The sequence below is a fragment of the Meleagris gallopavo genome, chromosome 21 (assembly GCF_000146605.3).
Source record: "Meleagris gallopavo isolate NT-WF06-2002-E0010 breed Aviagen turkey brand Nicholas breeding stock chromosome 21, Turkey_5.1, whole genome shotgun sequence".
In the NCBI taxonomy this organism is placed as follows: domain Eukaryota; kingdom Metazoa; phylum Chordata; class Aves; order Galliformes; family Phasianidae; genus Meleagris; species Meleagris gallopavo.
The window spans coordinates 8,622,728-8,640,243 of NC_015031.2; the positions used below are offsets into that span (position 1 = coordinate 8,622,728).

Below are 17,516 nucleotides of genomic sequence, written 5' to 3' on the forward strand. Positions count from 1 at the left end.
CTGTTTTATGTAATGCAAAGGCAGGCAATCGTTCTCTGCAGAGGCTGAGGAAGATGGCATCTGGTTTATGTTAGCAGCATGAATTACAGAAGAGTGCATGTTTGATGTAAACCATGGCTTTGCCTTTACTGTATGCATCTGTGCCAGAATCCAGCAGCCTCAGCTGCTCTCAGAGGGCAGGGGGAGGCTCGCTCTGTCTGGGTGTTTTGAGAACGTCCCAGAGATGATAAAAGTTCCCAGCAGCCCTTCTAGGAACCAGCATGTTGTTCATGCAGGAGATGAAGTGCACTGCAGAGATGTGAAAGGTGAATAGCTTGCAAGGAAGCTTCCATGTATACATAGAATTTCTCCTTGTACATAAGGAATTAGGAATTTGTCTTGCTACAAACTGTGTGTTTCTCATTGTTTCAGTGCAACATCAACCAGGTAGGTGCAGGCTGAGGCAGGCAGAGAAACAGGAATGTTGCCAAGGGTGCCTGGGGACATCAGTGAGGGTCTGTGGACCATCCTGGTGATCACGTTTTGCCCTCCTGTATTTGCCTGCATTGCTTTTGCAAAGCGTCATCAGCAGAAGGGTCTCAGAGTGGCCAAACCTCTGAGTGCATTCATTTCAGCTTATTCATCCATGTTGACTTTAATGGGATAGTTTTGCTGATATGAGCATTTGGCAGAAACCCAGCGACCAGGAGACGTGATCCCTCTTCAGAATCCTCCCCGAACACCCCTTCTGGGGTGAGCTCAGGTGCCAACGCTGTGCTCTGTTCTCTGACCTCAAATCAAGAATAACTGTTATCTGCTTTAAATAGCCATCATTTTGCTTCTTAATTACCTTCCCTTGAGGCAAAAGCTTTCCATGTTCATCTGTCTTTTCCCCAGCCTGCTCAAAACCTTCTCTAGTGCTGGTTTCGGTGGAGCCCTGCAGGACTGCTGCCAGTTTCGCTGGGACTTTCTGTAAATAAGGTGTCCAGACATGGATACTCAGCGCTGAGCGTGCTGTAGCCAGGGAAACAGTAACAACAGCCTTCCCTTTAACTTCAGCCGCTGTCTCCTTAAATGTCTCTCTTGGTTGTGTGCTGACCTGAAAATGTAAATATTTGCTGTTCCCATGTGCCCTGACCCTTTCCTCAATGACATGGCTCCCATTTTACCCCTCGTGTTTCCACGTGACAGGGATGCTTTACTGGGGACACTGACACTGGGATTTGGGCACGTTTGACTGCAAACCTTACTTCTTCACAGTTTTTTCATAAAGTAGGAACCTCCCTGCAAGGATGAAGCGCGATGGGCAGTCACACTGAAATGTATAGGAGGACTGGTTTATACTGTTTTGGGGAAAACCTCCTCCCCGCTCCCAGTGGTTGCTGGGTTGTCACTTATTCCTGCATAGGCAATGATTCCTCATCCTCACAGAGCATTCTAGCAGTTTTGCTCTCTGAGTGCCTGCTTGGCTTTCCACATTTCCTGTCAAAGTTGGACAACACTGTGCTGCTCCTGCAGCTGCCTTTGTTCTCGGTCCTCACCGCGCTGTGCAGGGAGCAGCATCCATGCAGCCCTGTGCAGCCCTGCTGGCCTCTGGCACCAGGCAGCCCCTGTGTAAGAGCACGTGCCTCGGGTTGTGTCTGCAGGGTGGCTTTTCCTCTGATTTTTCTCAGGCCAGCAGAGCCCTTCCTGAAGCTGGGACAACAAAAGAACTTGTCTTCCTGAACAGCACTGGGCTGCTGGAAAGCAGCAAGACAGTCAGACCTCATGTTGTTTTAGTCCTGTGTTGGCCCCTACAGCATTCAAAAAACTCAGTGTAAAATGTAAGTTGAGTTATTGGCCTTTATTTGGGTTGACTTGAATGCTTCTATTCATAACAGTCAGTGGGCTGTACCATACCCACCTATATTAAATTGCTTCTGGGTGCAGCACTGTCTTGAGAGAGAGTTGTTTCTCATATCACAGCTTCTTGCAAAGAATTCTCCATTGTGTGCTTCCATGTGGCTGTCATAAATGAAGTCTCCTAACTCTCCTTGTTGGGCAGGGATTGGTAATGAATGCTATACTTAGATGGGAATTGTCCTTTATTGCATGTCCTAGGAGAGATTTTGTGATCCTGGAAGTTCCCTGTGGGATGCATTGCAGCACTGGGGGATATGCAGTTACCTGGGGGAGCTTCAGAGACCTGTTGTTTCAACCCTGGGCTCTGTTCCAGACACCCGCTGGTCACTCCACGGCCCAGCTGGGAAGTCATGGCCAGGAAAGGTTTCCTGTGCTGGGTTTCTGAAGCTTTCTTCTAAAGAGGTAAAAAAAAAAAACAACCAGCAATAAAACCCAGTGTTGTGTTCTCTGAGCCTTTTATTCATGGTGATTTTGATTGCTCAGCCAGCAGACTTAATGCAGATGAGATTTCCATGTCGGATATGGGTTTTAATATATAAATAAATGCATTGCCAGGTTCAGTAACAAATCATTTGGCCCCCATGTTTTTGCAAAATGCTCGCCTCATGGGAACTGAATCCATTTTCTAATGCGTAGAGTCAAACTGAGCCCGTCTATGCTAATTCTCATCTAAGGCTTATACAATATTCATTGCAGAATGTCTGATCTATGATTCTTCTTGATAACTAAATTCTGGTGTTATGACTCACGGCAATTACCAGAGCCCCCAAAAGGCTCTAAAATAACACGTAGTGGCTGTAGGTGAGTAGGAAGGGGGGAGGAGTACCCAGGTTAGCAGGTGTGGGTTTGGTTTGAGGCTTGCTGGTTAAGGATGCCCAGCCAGAGATGCAGGGGAAGGAGCTTAGGAGACCAGGAGAGTGCTCAGTATGCTCTGGGGTGGCTGTGGCAACAGGGACAGATGCACTGCAGCAACCTCAGCCTTCACCATATGGATCCAGAAAGGAAAGCAGAGCTTTGTGGTTGATGAGGAGCCTCTGATGCCAAATGAAAGGTGAAATTTATGGATCCTGCATGTCACACGCCTCTTAACAGGCTGAAAATCATGAAGTCAGCCTCAAGTTTTCTGATGTGTTATTGGCATTCCCAAACACGTTAAACACAGGGTGATTTATCTTAGAGTCTTATTTTCTGAGTCTTGGAAGTTTTAGCAGCAGGGTGTTTTGGTGTGTGTCTGCATATGCAAATGTAACTGTTCTGAATAGCAGATGAAATCACTGGTGTCTGTGGGGTAGCACTAACAGAATGATCTGTGTCTAAAGCAGGCCCTGATTATTGCCAGGTCAGACAGGCTCCTTTGCAGCCTGCTTCAGTCTGCTGGATTTGGGGCTGGCTGGCCGAAGGAGGTGCAGGAAGGGCTGTGGCCTTGCTGAGAGCTGATCCCACAAACCCAGTGCTGTGGGCTGGCTGGCTGCATCTCTCAGATAATGCACCTCTGGAGGGGGCCAAATAGCAGGCATCCTGGGTGAGGATGTGAATCGTAAATGGATGAAGACCTGAATTATGTGGGGTGCTGATCATCATGTGCTTCTCTTGGCTTCAGTAGTATTTCTGATGCTTTGTGCCTTGCAGGGTAGGGACAGAGAGAGTTTTCCCAATTCCTTCCACTCTGTTTAACCTCTCCCTGCCCTGGCGCTATTTTGAATACCAGAAGGTAATGAATAAGCCTTTCTGTGATAGAAAATCTCTTTCTTGGCATTCCCTTAGGATTTGCAAGCCCAGCCATCACGCTGTGTTACTGTGCAGCTCCTGCAGCTGACCCAACGAGTGCAGCCCTGTGCATGGGAGGAATGTGAGCAGCCCTGTCTGGGCTGGAATGAGGGGAATGCAGCCGCTCGCCCGGACCTGCAGGCAGGCTGGGACAGACAGTCAGCCGTGTATTTCCTAGAGAAATGCCTAGAATTCAGAGCACTCGTGAGTAACCCACTGTTGCACAGGGGGACAGTGCCAGGAGACAGCAGCAGCACGCTGGTTTCTTCTGCACAGAAAATGATTTGATCGAGTATTTCTAATAAATGTGGCTTGAAATGAACCTTTGGGTTTAGAGGCAAGAGTAGGAAGATTTGTTGTCACAGTTTGCTGCTCTGATTTGGAGGCTGTTGCTGGGTGGATGAGGAAATGCCTGATAGCAATTGGGTTGAGCACTGAGTGATGAGCGTCTGACAGCAGAGCCTGGTGCTGACACTGGCTGCCTGGCCCCTGTCTCTTGGGGCCCGGTATCAAATTGTCTCCTTCTTCCTTCCTTTCGGGATGTTTTTTTTGTGTCCTTTATGACAGAGCAGTGTTTTTCCCAGATGAAATCGCCAGCGTGAGCCATTCCTGTTGGCTTTGACCACCAGCTCCTGCAGCTCCATCGTCCCGCGGGTTAGGGGCAGCCATCGGCAGTCAGTGCAGAACGAGCCTTCCCTGCAGGCGTGTCCCAAAAGCAGCATCTCACTGACATTCAACACCATTCACCCCCAGGGCCACACTGCAGGAGCTTGCCACAACTATCAGTTCTGGGGCCTGGAAGCCTCCTCTGTGTGCTACCAGCTGGTGTCCCCTGCACAGTACCCACCTGGCCAGATGTCGGGAATTGACTTGTGCTAAATTTCAGCTGTCTGCAGCCTCTCCTTGCTTTGTCCCAGCCAGCAAGTCCCAGGGCCAAGGCCCCACAGCCTGCAGAGCCAGCAGCCCACTACCTTCTGGTGAAACCTTGCCTTTATTCCCAACAGTTTGACTTGTATGTTGTTAGGGCAGAGCTGCAGCTGGTCCTGACGTGAAAAGCTGCAGTTCTTCTGAGCCTGTGTCACATCTGCTGTGTTTTTCTAGCTTGTGCTTAAGGCTTCCTGGGAGACCTGTCTTAAGACGTCTGCTGCAGCCAGGTGGGATGAATGAAAGCATCATTAAAGCCATGCTCTCTGCAACAAGAAGAAAAATCCCTTAGCTATTGCTGGGATCCCTTTCTCTACTCATACCCATTCTGGCTATGTTTTCAGGTTCTCATTTTAGTGCACTCCTCATAAGGCTTTTGTTTTATCCTGGGGCTTTCCAGCCCTATAGCTCTGGGCAGAATGGTGCTCTGGCCTAAATTGGCACTCTCTGACACACATAGCCTTATTATTCTCGGGAGAGAGGGGCTATGCCACATCTACCCTATCCCTCTTTGTATTGAAGGACATATTTAATTGATTATTTCTCTGGTTTTGGTTTGTTTCTTTGTTTGTTTTCCCTGGATGAAGCAGAACATGCGTTCCTCCCTATCCCAAGGGCTGCTGCAGAAATAAACAACTCAGTACCCCCATCCTGCAGGCAGGAGGGCACTCAGCCTGGCTGTACTGGGGCTGGAGGAGCTGCATTGTGCTCAGCAATGAGCAGCTCTGGGCCCCAGCTGGGGAAATCAGCTTGGATGAGTGCCAGTGATCTGCAGGCCGGCACTGGTGTGAGGGATTCTCAGTTTCCCCATCTGCTCCCACGCTGTCCCCTGGCAAGGACGTGGCCCTGCCCAGAGGTGCTGGCAACATCCTATGGGCTGGCAGCACAGCCAGGGAAGGCTCAGTGCATCCATGTGCATGCACTCATCCTGAATCTTGCAGTTTTGGTGTGCACCTACATCTGTTTGTTGGATGCCAGCTTTCTGCCCCAGACAGAAGGCATTTTTTTGGGTTAAGGGCACAGCTCTGCATGGTCCCTATGCCATCTGGTGTTGCTCAGCTCCAGGGAACTGCAAATAATGGTGCGTTCTGCAGTCTGAGCAGCTGCTGGTGCACACACAGCTGGAAGTGCGATGTGCAAACCCACCAGGACAGCATTTTTAATAACTTAGGAGCCGGCTCCAAAGTAATAAAAGGTGAAATAATTACCTGCGAAATTGATTTGAAGTGCAGGAAGTATCCAGCAGCTCTGCAGTCCTGTGCCTGCTGAGCTTTCCCCACAGCCGCAGTGCTGTGCTGGGGCAGGAGCTGCACAGTCATTGGAGCAGAGTCCCAGCACCACATCCCCTCGTCCCCTGGGGGCTTGTGGAGGAAAGGAGCAGCTCAAATGAATTAGCACTGAGCTTAACTTCCCCTTCTCTTAACCGCTGGGCTGGTGGTGCCAGCAGAGCTGCCCAGCTCTGTTTCTGCTCAGTGCACCAGTTCCTTGGGGCATTCCCAGCGGGGACCAGTAGTCCTGTTTGGCCATTTCATTCAGTGAAGGCTGTGCTTGCTGCGCAGCTGCCTTCTGCTCCTCAGCCTTTCATCAGCTGGGGACCTCAGGTGTCTGCCTCTCCATACAAAGAAGGTGTCCCAGCCGTGTAACATTCATGACCTGCTGGACCCAGATGTGTGCTGTGAAAATGATGGGATGATTACTTCTGTGTCGGAAGGGGCGTGGGGGTTCATGGAGGAGTTCATGGCTGCTGAAATGTGGGCTTCTGCTGGGAACAAACACACCCTGCTTCCTGGCTGCTGCTGCTCGCAGCCTGCCCTGCCACAAGGTTTGCTTGTGATGCTTTGAACCACGAGTCTCTAGGCTGGGGTGGTGATGTGTGGATGCTGAGCTCTGCTCTGCACATGGGAGTCAATTCTGTCCATGCTTTGTGAGCTGCACTGAGCTCCTGAGCAGGGTCCTGTCTGCTGTGCCACAGTTTGTGTGCAGGAACATCGGCGTCAGGCAGCAGTGAGTGAGCTCTCCCTGTAGTCAGACAGGAAAGGAAGGCGATGCCAGAGCCTGTCTCCGAACTTCCTGCTCTGGCTCCTCAATTACTGCTCTCCCAGAACAGAAACAGGATCCAGGGATCCCGCTTCCCATCACATAAGCTGCAATGGCTGCACTGACACTGGGCTCCTGCCAGATCAGAGGCAATAGGAAGGATCCTTTTCCCCACACCCTTTTACTCCCATAATAGCACTTTGGCACTAATCCCTGTTTTTCTCCTGTCACAGGCATCCCAACGCTCATCGTGCTGGACTCCCAGGGAGAGGTGATCACACGACAGGGGCGGGTGGAGGTGCTGAATGACATCGAGTGCCGAGAGTTCCCCTGGCACCCCAAACCTGTGCTGGAGCTGACAGATTCCAACGCTGTGCAACTGAACGAGGGCCCCTGCCTTGTTCTCTTTGTAGGTATGGAGCCAAATCCTGGCAGGGAGGGGTCTGTGTGCTGCGAGGGCTCTGCAGCTTGCTGCCTCCCTTTTGGGAACTCGAGGGTGACAGTCCTGGAACTTGCTCCCTAATGGAGCGTGGGCTGCTTGCAGCTCACAGGGGTTTGCCAGAGCCGTGCCCATGACACAGCTTGCCCATGTCTGCATCTCCAACTCTGCAACTCCAGCCCTGCAGTGAGGGATGCTGAGGAGCAGCCATTTGCAGCAGAGGAACTGTCATAAAAGACGCTTTAGTGGTGGCTGTGGTGAGGCATGCTAATTAACATTGAAGAGTGCTTGAAATGCACTGGTGGTGGCTGAGAGGAGGAAGGCCTTTTCTGGAGCTGATACCTGAAGCTTAGGAGGCAGAAGGGTTGCAGCTGTATGCTGTCAACTGCAGCTCAGGGCTTGAATTCCTTGGCTGAGCAAGGTTTGTTGGTTCTTGCGTGTCCCCTCTACAAGGGGATCTGGCTGCAGGACAAAACAGACTTCCCCTCCCAAGCTGTTGTCCCTCTGCTGCTGCTTACCCACCCATGAAGCTCAGCTGTGGCTGGAGATGGGCCTGGAGCACAGCTGGGTTGTCCTAGTCCTTCCTCTCCAGCAAGAAATGGTGAAATCTCACCAGTGCTTTGACTTCCATGGTGAGCAAGAGAGCCCAGTGGGAAGCTGCAGTTGCCCTGATCAGAGTGCAGTGCGTTTGCTGAAGAGCCTCTGTCACCCTGAGCCTGCTTGCCAGGCACTGGAGCGTGCTGAGGGCTGCTGGACACAGTCAAGGCTTGTGTCCTGCTTCCTCACACACCCTTTGTTAGCGAAAACCCCTTTTCTCCAGCATTTATGATGTGTCTCTTGCTCTTTCCCTTCCTCCCTTTCAGATTTCCTTTTGACCCTGATTATTTATTCAGTAGAACCCAGCAGGGGATGTGAGCACAGAGCCAAAAATATTCTCCTCAATCTGGGAGGACTCGCTCTCCACGCTGAGTGTGATTGATGGGGGCTGTCACTGCAGGCCTCAGGAAAGAGTTATTTTTGTATTGCTCTGAGCAAAGTTTTTCTATCACCTTTCTGCAAACAGCGGCCAGGGCTCTCGCCTGGGTCCAAGGGGATGCTCAGCCTTGGTGAAAGCTGCTGGTGCTGCACTAAGTCATGCACTGGGAACATGGAAATGGAGGCTTCTGGCCAGCCTGTGTCCTGCTGAGAGACCCCCAGCAGCAGTTGTCCTTGCTTTTTGGGGCAGTGCAGAGCTCAGTTGTGCTTTCTGTGTTCAACTGATGTTGGGGTCACCTGGAGACATCAGCACCCCCAGAAAGAAGCAGCCTGAGGCACTGGGAGGGACGTGGGATTTGCTGAGTGCAGTGTGTGAGGTCGGGGCTGTGTCAGTGGGCTTAGCAAGAATCGGGGGTGAATAAATGCTGAGCGATGTACATCTGCCGCTGGAGAGTTTAGGGCTGGGTTAGCCAGAATGTTGAGGGCTGGCCTGGAGTGCAGCCAGCAGCGTTTGTTAGCAGAAAAATCAATCACTGCATAAGCCCCACAACTCTACGTATTTATCTCTGTCGTCCACACAGGGCACATCCAACAATGCAGCATGCAGTGTCCTCAGCGTTCTTGTCTTTGCTTAAAGAAGCCAGGGAGGAGGTGGGGAAGCATTGTGCAAAAGCTCTGGTACTGGGAAATGCCCACCAGGTGGTTCCAGGGGCTCACATGAGCTGCACACTGCCAGGCAACCAGGAGCCTGTTTTCTAGTTTTTTCGTTTTTTTTGTTTTTTTTTTAATTATTATTATTTTTTTCATGCTAAAAGTTGTCCCCAAATTGAAATCGTTTCATCTAGGTGCTGCTCAAGGACGCTGTCTCTCTTCTCTCCAACTCAGTATTTGAACTTCAGTGGTGGCTGGCATTTGATTGATGTTTCCATCTCTTTCTACTCTACCTCTGGCAAATCAAAGCTGCCTTTACAGAGCCGCCGCCGCGGAGACTCGAGCAGGAAAGCTGCTGAGCAGCCGTCCCAAGGCGGAGGGATGGTGGGTGGCGGGCAGGGTGGCAGGCAGCTCATTCGTTTGGTCTTCAAAACAGCCCAACCTTTTCAAGCTGCACACCAGCTTTGTTGTGTCTGTTTGTCCCTGTGCTGCAGCAGCAGCAGCAGCACCAAGGGAGCAAGCGGTGAAGTATTTTGGGAGCGGGCGCTGCTCTTCTGTTACATGTTTCCCTGTCTCACATGAAAAGTGCAATTCAGCTGCTCCCTAATTGCTACACAGCCGCATGCTTTGAAGTTGCTGCTGTGTGTTCGGACTCCTATTTCCTCCGTGTTGCTGCTGTGGGGTAGAGCTGCCCATGCCCCGGGCTGTTTGCATCTGTTTGATCCTAACCTCCTTTTTGTATCGTCTCTTTGCTTCGTCTTCCCACGTCTGTGCCCTGCAGATTCAGAGGATGACGGAGAGTCGGAGGCAGCGAAACAACTGATTCAGCCCATAGCTGAAAAAATCATTGCCAAGTACAAAGCCAAAGAGGAGGAGGCACCGTTGCTCTTCTTTGTGGCAGGCGAGGTAAGCAGGAGGGGAATGTGAGAGCTCCCTGAAAGCACAGGGCTGCATCCTGTGCTGCTGGGGCTGGTGGAAACAGGGCAATTTCCATCCTGTGTGCTGCTGAGCCACGGGCCTCAGGGTCTGAGCTGGGTTGGGTAGTGCTGTCTGCACTACGGGTGGGTAAACTGAGACACAGAGCTGCAGCAACTAGTCATGGAGCTCAGGTGAGCTGAGTGCAGCCATGCAGCCTGGGTTGGATTCTAGTAGCTGGGGGATTCTTTCCCAAGTTTTGCAGTAGGTTGCCCTCAGTACCTATGAGTCTTGGGCTTGTAGACAGGTGGGAAAGCCTCAAGGCCAGGAAGGGAACTGGTGGGGACAGGCAGAGATGGGCGCTGGGAGACAGGAGTGGGTGGCAAGCTCCCACGCTGGGGCTGCCAGCCCCATGTGGCCACTTCAAACACTGGGGCTGTGTGTGCTGGCTGCACGGGCAGCAGTCCCAGTCAGTCTCTGCTTTCAGTCTGTGTTGGCAGCCAGGTCAGCCTGGCTGTGCTTCCCACCTCACTGCAGTGCTGCTGCTTTTCTTGCCACCCTGAGTAGAGGGGAAGGGACCAGCACTCCAGCCTCTTCCCTAATGGGCTGGCAGCCGCCCAAAGTCATCGCGGTGGTGCCAGCGCGAGCTGGCAGCATGGGCTCTGCTGGGAGCTGGGCCAGGCCAGCCCAGGCTGCCTGGAAGGGGAGAGGCTAGCAGACAAGAGCCCTCCCACGTCGCTGGAGAGGGTTTTCCTCATCACAGCTTTGAAGTGAGGGACCCCATGGTGCACTCGCCCAGTTGATGGGGCAGCTCCTGGCTGTGGTGTAGGATGAGCCTGGCCTGCAGCTAGTTTGCATGCTACTGCCTGCCCAGTTCCTGTGGAGGCAGTCCCAGTCCCATGGGGAGGGATGATTTCTGTGCTGTGCAGATAATACTGGACAAAACTGCCTTTGGGAATGGGCAGGGGCTGCTTGGGGAGCAGATCTGCAAGGTCTGAGGCTTGACTGCTGTGGTGTAAGGTGCTTTGTCACAGCACTCCCTCCTTTTGGGCTTCACCCGCCCTGTGGGAAATGAGTGTTTCCCAAGCTGCCACTCTACTGGTGGCTGGACTGGTGCTGGGAATGTGGTGCAGAGTGCCCAGAGCCAGCGTTCTGCTGCTGGCCTTCAGGGAAGCGGGACACTCTTGTCCTCTGTGCAGTGCCACACCCTTCTATAGTCTTGCAAACCAGAAAGGTTTTGCGTAAGGCTCAAAAAAGCTCCTGGCTCCCCTCCTGTGGGACCCAGGAAGGTGGGAACTGCCAAGCTGCTGTGCGCTTGCTCGCCCGCCCGGCCTCCATGCTCACGTCACAGCCGCAGTGCGCACCAGCGGGTCCCCAGGAGCCGCCCAGCACACAAAGAGGCCTGCGATGCCGCACCGGGCTCCCCCCACACTGAGCCCCCACCACCACCACCCACAGCCCCTTGGGCCCCCTCCACCCAGGCACTTGTGCTCCCATGGCCGTGACGGGTCTCTGAAAGTCCCAACTCGGCCCCATGCCCTTGAATGAGTCTCTTGTTGGAAGGGCTCTATGGTGAGGGTCTGGGAGCTGCCCCCCTCCCCCAGAGCCTGCGAAGCGTTTTCCTCCTGCTCGCTGGCTGCAGCTGAAACATTGCCGCTATTCATGTGGCTCCCAACATCCCTGCGGCAGCAGGGCCGAAGAATGGGGAGCATCCGGCACGTCCCATTCATCCGTCACCTCAATAGCCCTGGCTGCTGGCCTCGGGTCTCCGTTGGCCCCAGTGCACAATGCAACCAGGCCGCGGCCGGAGCAGGCGCCTCCCATTCCTCTGCCAGCGCCTTTGGGCCGGTTTTGCATTGATTAAAAGGTTTCAGTTGCTTTGCAGCGATCACATAAAGGACGAGGCATCCCAACACCTCGGCTCTGGGCTGGTCCCAGAGGTGGGAAGCGCGGGGGGCCGAGGTCACGGGCCCAGCCCTGCTCTCCCTTCCCTGCCACGTGGTCCTGCGCCAGAAAATCCTGCAGTGGAAGGGGAGGCGCGATAGGAACCACCCTGCCGGCCGCCGCCCCGTGCTGCATTGCTCCCAGCCGCCTCTGGATTCCTTTATTTCCATCGCTGCTGTTGGAAAACTGCTCAGAGAAATGCCCGGTTTCAATGACCATGCAATCCGGACACGGCCCCTGTGTGTCCCCACATCTCCCTGCCATGCTCAGGAGATGAATTGCCGCAGCACCAACGTTTGAATTCCACAGCCCCAGCAGTGATAAATGAGTTTTCCCCTTTGCCCAGAGATGTGATTTGTCTGGCTGCTGAGCGCGTTGCTCGAGTGTGCTATGGGTTCTGGGCCTGCACTCACACGCTGTGGGTCTGCCTGTGGGGTGAGGGGTCCTGGGGGTGTGAAGCAGAGGAAGGAAGGGGCTGGAGAGAGGTAAGAAGCAGGGTGAGAGTGAAGCCTGGGTTTGCTCTCTGGGTAGGTGGTAGGGCTCAGCTCGGCCCAGCATAGCGCTCTGTGGGATGTGTGTGGGCTGCACCACTTCAGGAGCGCTGCTCCTGGCTGTGTAGTTCTGCTGATGCTCCTCTATCCCTCTCGTTTTGGCCTCCAGGATGACATGACTGACTCTCTCCGGGATTACACCAACCTGCCTGAGGCTGCACCCCTGCTCACCATCCTGGACATGTCGGCCAGAGCCAAGTATGTGATGGATGTGGAGGAGATCACGCCGGAGATCGTGGAAGCCTTCGTCAGCGACTTTCTAGCAGACAAGCTAAAACCCGAGCCCATCTAAGGGAGCTTCTGCACCAACAGACATTATTTAAAACTAGGTCTCTCTTCCGCCGCTCATGGATTCTCCAGCGTGTTCTCACGCCCGACCCAGTATCCAACCTTCTTGTGGTGCCTTGTTCTACGCAGTGAATCCTTCTCCTAAGCAAACTCCTTGAGATGCACTTTCAGCAGGGAGTCGTTGGCGTTCGGAGACTTCGCTTGTGCTTCATGGTGATATATTCTCTAATAACCAGGCCAGAACTGTTACCGTACTTACTTTATACATGGCACTAGCTAGCAGGCAAATCTTTTTGCATGGTGTTCTTCCCAACGTATGCATCAGGCGGTGGATGGGGTTCTCGGGGCTCTTTTCTTCTCCTTCTCCCCTTTCTTTCCTTTCCTAAACCTCTGCTGACTAAATTACTTTAAGGAAGCAATAAGGAAATTGTCCCCTTTGCCCCCGCCCCACCTTCCTTCCCCACTCGAGTAACAGTGCCCTGATGAGGCCAAACAAAGTCTTAACTGCTGACAACCTCTGAAAGACCACAGCGCAGCCAGGCTTTTCCTCCCTGGGGTGAGAACTTCCTGGGTAGTTTTCCTACCCCACACACCGTCAGCCTTATGCAGCAATTGGCTGCGCATGTCGGGGGACTCCAACCCCCCCATGGCACACAGATATCCCCTCCTGCACTGAGCCAGGAGCAGAACACCACCAGGCTGCCGTCGTCTCCCCGTGGTCTCTCCCTTGTGCTCTCCCTATCCCCTCTCCCTCCTGTTCCTTCTCTCTGGTATGAATTGTCGACCCCTCTATGTTAGTTGTTTTTTGTAGGTGTGTCCCAAACCTGACAGTAATGGTGCTGTTCTTAAAAAAAAAAGAAAAAAAAAAAAGAAAAAAAAGAAAAAAAGATTCCTCCCCACTCTTTAGCACAGCCAAGCTCTCCCAAAAGTGACATTGTAAAAACTGTACATGGTGATTGGAACTTTGTAATAAAACTGATCTAATAACCGAGTTGGGAGGTGCCGGTTGCCGCGTCCCACAGCCCAGCACAGACCCCGGTGCTGTTTCCATCAGGGCGGTGTCCTGGAGCTGAATAGTGGGCGTTGTGTGAGCCACCACGTTTCCTTTCAGCTCATTTGTCAGCAATGGCAGGATTACAGCCTCTCCCTTTATCACTGTTACAGCAACCCACCCTGGCAGGAGTTGGGAAAAGCAGCCAAGTGCGGAAAGGCAGAAATTGTATAAATCTCTCTTGTTGTTTTGCATGTTTCAGATTCTCGTGTTTGGTGCTGGTTAAGCTGAGCTGTGAGGCGGTCAGGAAGCAGCAGCACCGTGGATCTGTTAGCCACAGCTCACTGCCCTCCCCAGCACTAGGCTGGAAGGTGGGGTCAGCCCTGCTTCCGTAGTGCCCCCGATGAGCTGAATTAACTCAGATCCTCCCTTTACTGGGGATTTTTTGAGGGAATAATGCTTTGGTGAGTTACCATCCACCTCAGGGTTACGGGAGCGTGCAGTGCGATTGCAGTCCCAATTCCTGCTGCGTGTGGAGCAGCTAGGCAATGCAATCACTTCCAGACCCCACTGCCACCTAGCGCACGTTGGCTGTCTACTGCAGGTTCCTGCTGGTTTGGGGGCTATCTCGATGTGTTTGTGGTTTGAAAGACAGTTACAGTGAGGTTGGAACTGGAACCGCGGTTTCTGTAGTGTTTGGTCATGCAGCAGTGGCTGATGTTTGTAGGAGAACCCATATTCATTTCCCTCTGGACGCTGTGGTTGGGGCTCCCAGAGAGGCAGCAATGCCTGCCACAGTCACACTGGTCACTGCTTGGTAGGAACTGGAGCAAAGCAGCAATTTTCTGCCCTAGAATTGGGTTGTTTGGGGTCAATTTGATGGGAACCAGGACAGAACCAGTCTCTGGGGATATAACTGGTTGGCTGGAGCACTTTCAGCTGTGAGCTAATGGCTGCTTAGCACTCAGCTGTCAGGGCTTAGATGTGGAAGAGGCTGGCTGTCTCTGGGTGTCTCCCAATTGGATCTATCAATGACCTTTCAGTGGTAACAGGAAACAGGAGCCAGCAGTGGGCTGAGTGAGCAGCTCATGCAACTTGCAACCAGTGAAGGCAGGTGGCAGCCAGCGCTGTCACAGGAGCTGTCAGTCAACATACAGCTGTCAGGGAAGCTGAGAGCATCGTGCAACATGGGCAGGAGCTCCCAGTCCTGCATCTGGGGAGGGTGTTACTGCAAGTTACTGCTGTCCTCAAGGAGATATGGACACGGCCCCCGGTCTTATTCTCCTCAGATGGATGTTCACGGTGAGCAGTAGTGCCTGCAGCTCCCTCTTCCTGTCCCTCATTCATAATTTATCAGTGCTGAGGCCCAGCTGCCAGAGCTGAGCTGCATGGGACAGGCACTGCCACCTCCTGGCAGCAGCGCAGGCTGGTGCTCAGCTACCCTGCACCACGGTGGGGTGCCTGATGAGGGCACAGGGTTTGTGTAAGCATGGACAGGAGCTGTTCAGGTGGCAGCTGTCAGGCATTCCTAATCCAGAGCCACAAGTACAGTGGCTCCTGTTGTCCTCAGGCAAGCGTTACAGCAGTACTGGTGGTTGCACAGCCTAAGGGCTGCAAGAGGAATGACATGCTTTGCCAGCAGCATCCTGGCCAGGCTGGCACTGATGCTACTGCAGCTGCTACATGGGGTCTGGTGTGAATGGAGCTCTGCTCACCTCTCTGCAGCATTCCTGGTGAGGCACAGGGCAAGCTGTGTCCCTCCTCCCACCCCCAGCATGCACACACACAGGTAAGTTGAGGAGCTCATGCTCCACTTGCACTAGCATGGAGTAAGAGGGGGTAGCTCCAGGCACAGCTATTTAACAATCTCTTAGCAAACAAAACAGACCAGGCTGCTCTTTTATTAATTAATTTCTTTGCGGAGTGCCAAAGGGAAGGGTTGCTGCTTCAGCACCCAAGTCGCTGCAATTTATCCCATTACTGGGTACTTCTGCCTTTCATCTTCTTGATTGTGCCTCCTCCGCTGCAACTGCCTCTTCCCTTCAAACAGCACTATGGCAGCAGCTACAGCAGAGTTCAAACTGTCCACACCAGGCACCACAGGGATAACCAGTCTCTTCCCACCTGTGCTGGCTGCGAGGTGAAGCGCGTCTGGGCTCAGGCCATGGGTCTCTCCACCAACCACAACTGCTGCTGGGGACCGCATCCAGTTCTCATAGTAATACTGTGCAGCAAGCTCCGAGGCGCTGACGCCCTCCGTTCTCTCCTCATCCTCATGTTCAGGAGGAGCAGCCTTGTATTTGGGTTTTACAGGAGCCTTTGGGTTGCCAGAATGGGAGCCAGACCTGCCAGCTCTCTGGGACGTGGGTTCTGTCTCAGCCTGAGCCCCTGGGTCTTTGTTGTCGGCCACGCAGACCCGCACACCAGAAGGAAGGTTGCTGGGAACAGATTCCCAGTCCAGATTGGCAACAATGGGCACACGGAAGTGAGCTCCCATACCTGCACGAAGCACCTTTGGCTCCCATGGATCCACACAGCCTGAGACAGGGGAGGAAAACAGTGACAGTGCAGCAGTTCCAGCAAAGACGCACTCAGGAACTGCTTCCCACAGCAAAACTTGTCTGTGCTGGACACTGCTTACAAATTCCATGAAACAACATCTTTAAGCACTGCCTTAACCCAGAGATCTGTCAAACTAAACATTTGTCCTGGGAGAAAGGCCCTTACCTTTGGTGAGCAGCACTTTTTCACAACCTGCTCCTGCTGCAGATCTCAGAATAGTCCCCAGGTTTCCTGGATCCCGAATGTTGTCGCAGATGAGGACTAGGGGCAGCTGGGCAGCAGGGTAAGACATCTTGGCATGATCAGGCTTGGAGAAGATCCCTGAGGAGACAAAGTGCTGATGAGCTTTGGGTGATGCACCACGAAGAGAGGGCTGGCTGTCACAGCTGTAGGTATGCTGGAGAAAGCCTCAGGGAATCATAGAATCACAGAATCATTAAGGTAGGGAAAGACCACAAAGATCCCCAAGTCCAACCCCACCTCATTCCCTCCAGGCCCCCTGAACCATGTTCCTCAGTGCCTCATCTCCACGGTTCTCAAAAGCCTCCGGGAGGGGGACTCCCTCACCTCATGGGGCAGCCTGTCCCACTGCTTGACCACTCTTTCAGAGAATAAGCTTCCAAATATCCAACCTGAACTTCTCCTGGTGCAACTTGAGACCATCCCCTCTCGTCCTATTGCTGTTACGTGGGAGCACAGACCAGCGCCCACCTCACTACAATCTTTCAAGTCACTGTAGAGATCAATGAGGCCTCATTCACAAGGCCGTGGGATCTGAACCATCCCAATTCACTCACCTGGCTCCCTCTAAGATTTCTGCTCCAGACCCTGCACAGCTCCATTGCCCATCTTTGGACACACTGCTTAAGGGACATTTGTGAAGAGTTTGTCACTCCCCAGAGAGAACTGTTTCCCAGCAGAGCTAAAGCAGCGTGCTGTGACAATTGAGCATTAGCACCGTGTATGAATCCAGCAGCCGCTTTCACAGCTCTCACAGCAGGTCCAATGGAAGGGAGCTCTCCCATTACGCTGTGTTTGACACACTGCCAGAGCTGCTAGAAGCCAGAGATCATCCTTATCCACTTATCAGCAATGGAACGAATTCCCTCTGAGCGCTGTTGTCACTGTTTTTATCACATCTCACCTATCATCCCCTGCGGGGCCACCACGTCGGACCAGCACTTGATGTCCTCGAACCTCACCCTCACCAGGCGGGCTCCCTTCAGCGGTGCCGACGGCAGCTCCCTCAGGTGCAGGGCGGTGCTGAAGAACAAAGCCCGGGGCACGGCGCCCGCCTCCAGCGCGTCCCGGATCAGCCTCTGCCCCTCCAGCAGCACCTTCCCGTGGCGGTCGCGGAAACTCCGCGACTTAGCGATGGTCACCACTTTTCTGAGGAGAAATCGAGGGTAGAAAGCGTGAGTTGAGGGGAGCGCTGCCGGGACGGGGCCGCTCCCGCCCTCGCGCCTCACCCCAGGCTCCTGTCACCGGGCGACGCCTTCTCGTACCACAGCCCGGGCCCGGCCGAGCCCCGCTCCACAGCCGGGGGAGGCGGATGGTGCTCCACGGGGCTCTGCTGCGCCTCGGCCCGCTC

General features: G+C 53.4%; 2 protein-coding genes across 2 annotated transcripts in view; one reads left to right on the forward strand and one right to left on the reverse strand.

The window, feature by feature from the left end:
• NXN (nucleoredoxin) overlaps positions 1–13,363 on the forward strand; it is a 32,719-nt gene extending 19,356 nt beyond the window's left edge. Inside the window, exons 6-8 of the mRNA XM_010722069.1 lie at positions 6,843–7,022; positions 9,456–9,580; positions 12,194–13,363. Coding sequence (XP_010720371.1) covers positions 6,843–7,022; positions 9,456–9,580; positions 12,194–12,376 — 488 coding nt within the window. The 3' untranslated portion in view covers positions 12,377–13,363. The remainder of the gene's footprint in view (positions 1–6,842; positions 7,023–9,455; positions 9,581–12,193) is intronic.
• Positions 13,364–15,231: 1,868 nt separating this feature from the next.
• Positions 15,232–17,516, reverse strand: part of MRM3 (mitochondrial rRNA methyltransferase 3) — a 2,434-nt gene continuing 149 nt past the window's right edge. The window contains exons 2-5 of the mRNA XM_010722172.2: positions 17,395–17,513; positions 17,070–17,314; positions 16,091–16,246; positions 15,232–15,901 (exon numbers count right to left, since the gene is read on the reverse strand). Of these exons, the coding sequence (XP_010720474.1) occupies positions 15,333–15,901; positions 16,091–16,246; positions 17,070–17,314; positions 17,395–17,513 (1,089 nt within the window). The 3' untranslated portion in view covers positions 15,232–15,332. The remainder of the gene's footprint in view (positions 15,902–16,090; positions 16,247–17,069; positions 17,315–17,394; positions 17,514–17,516) is intronic.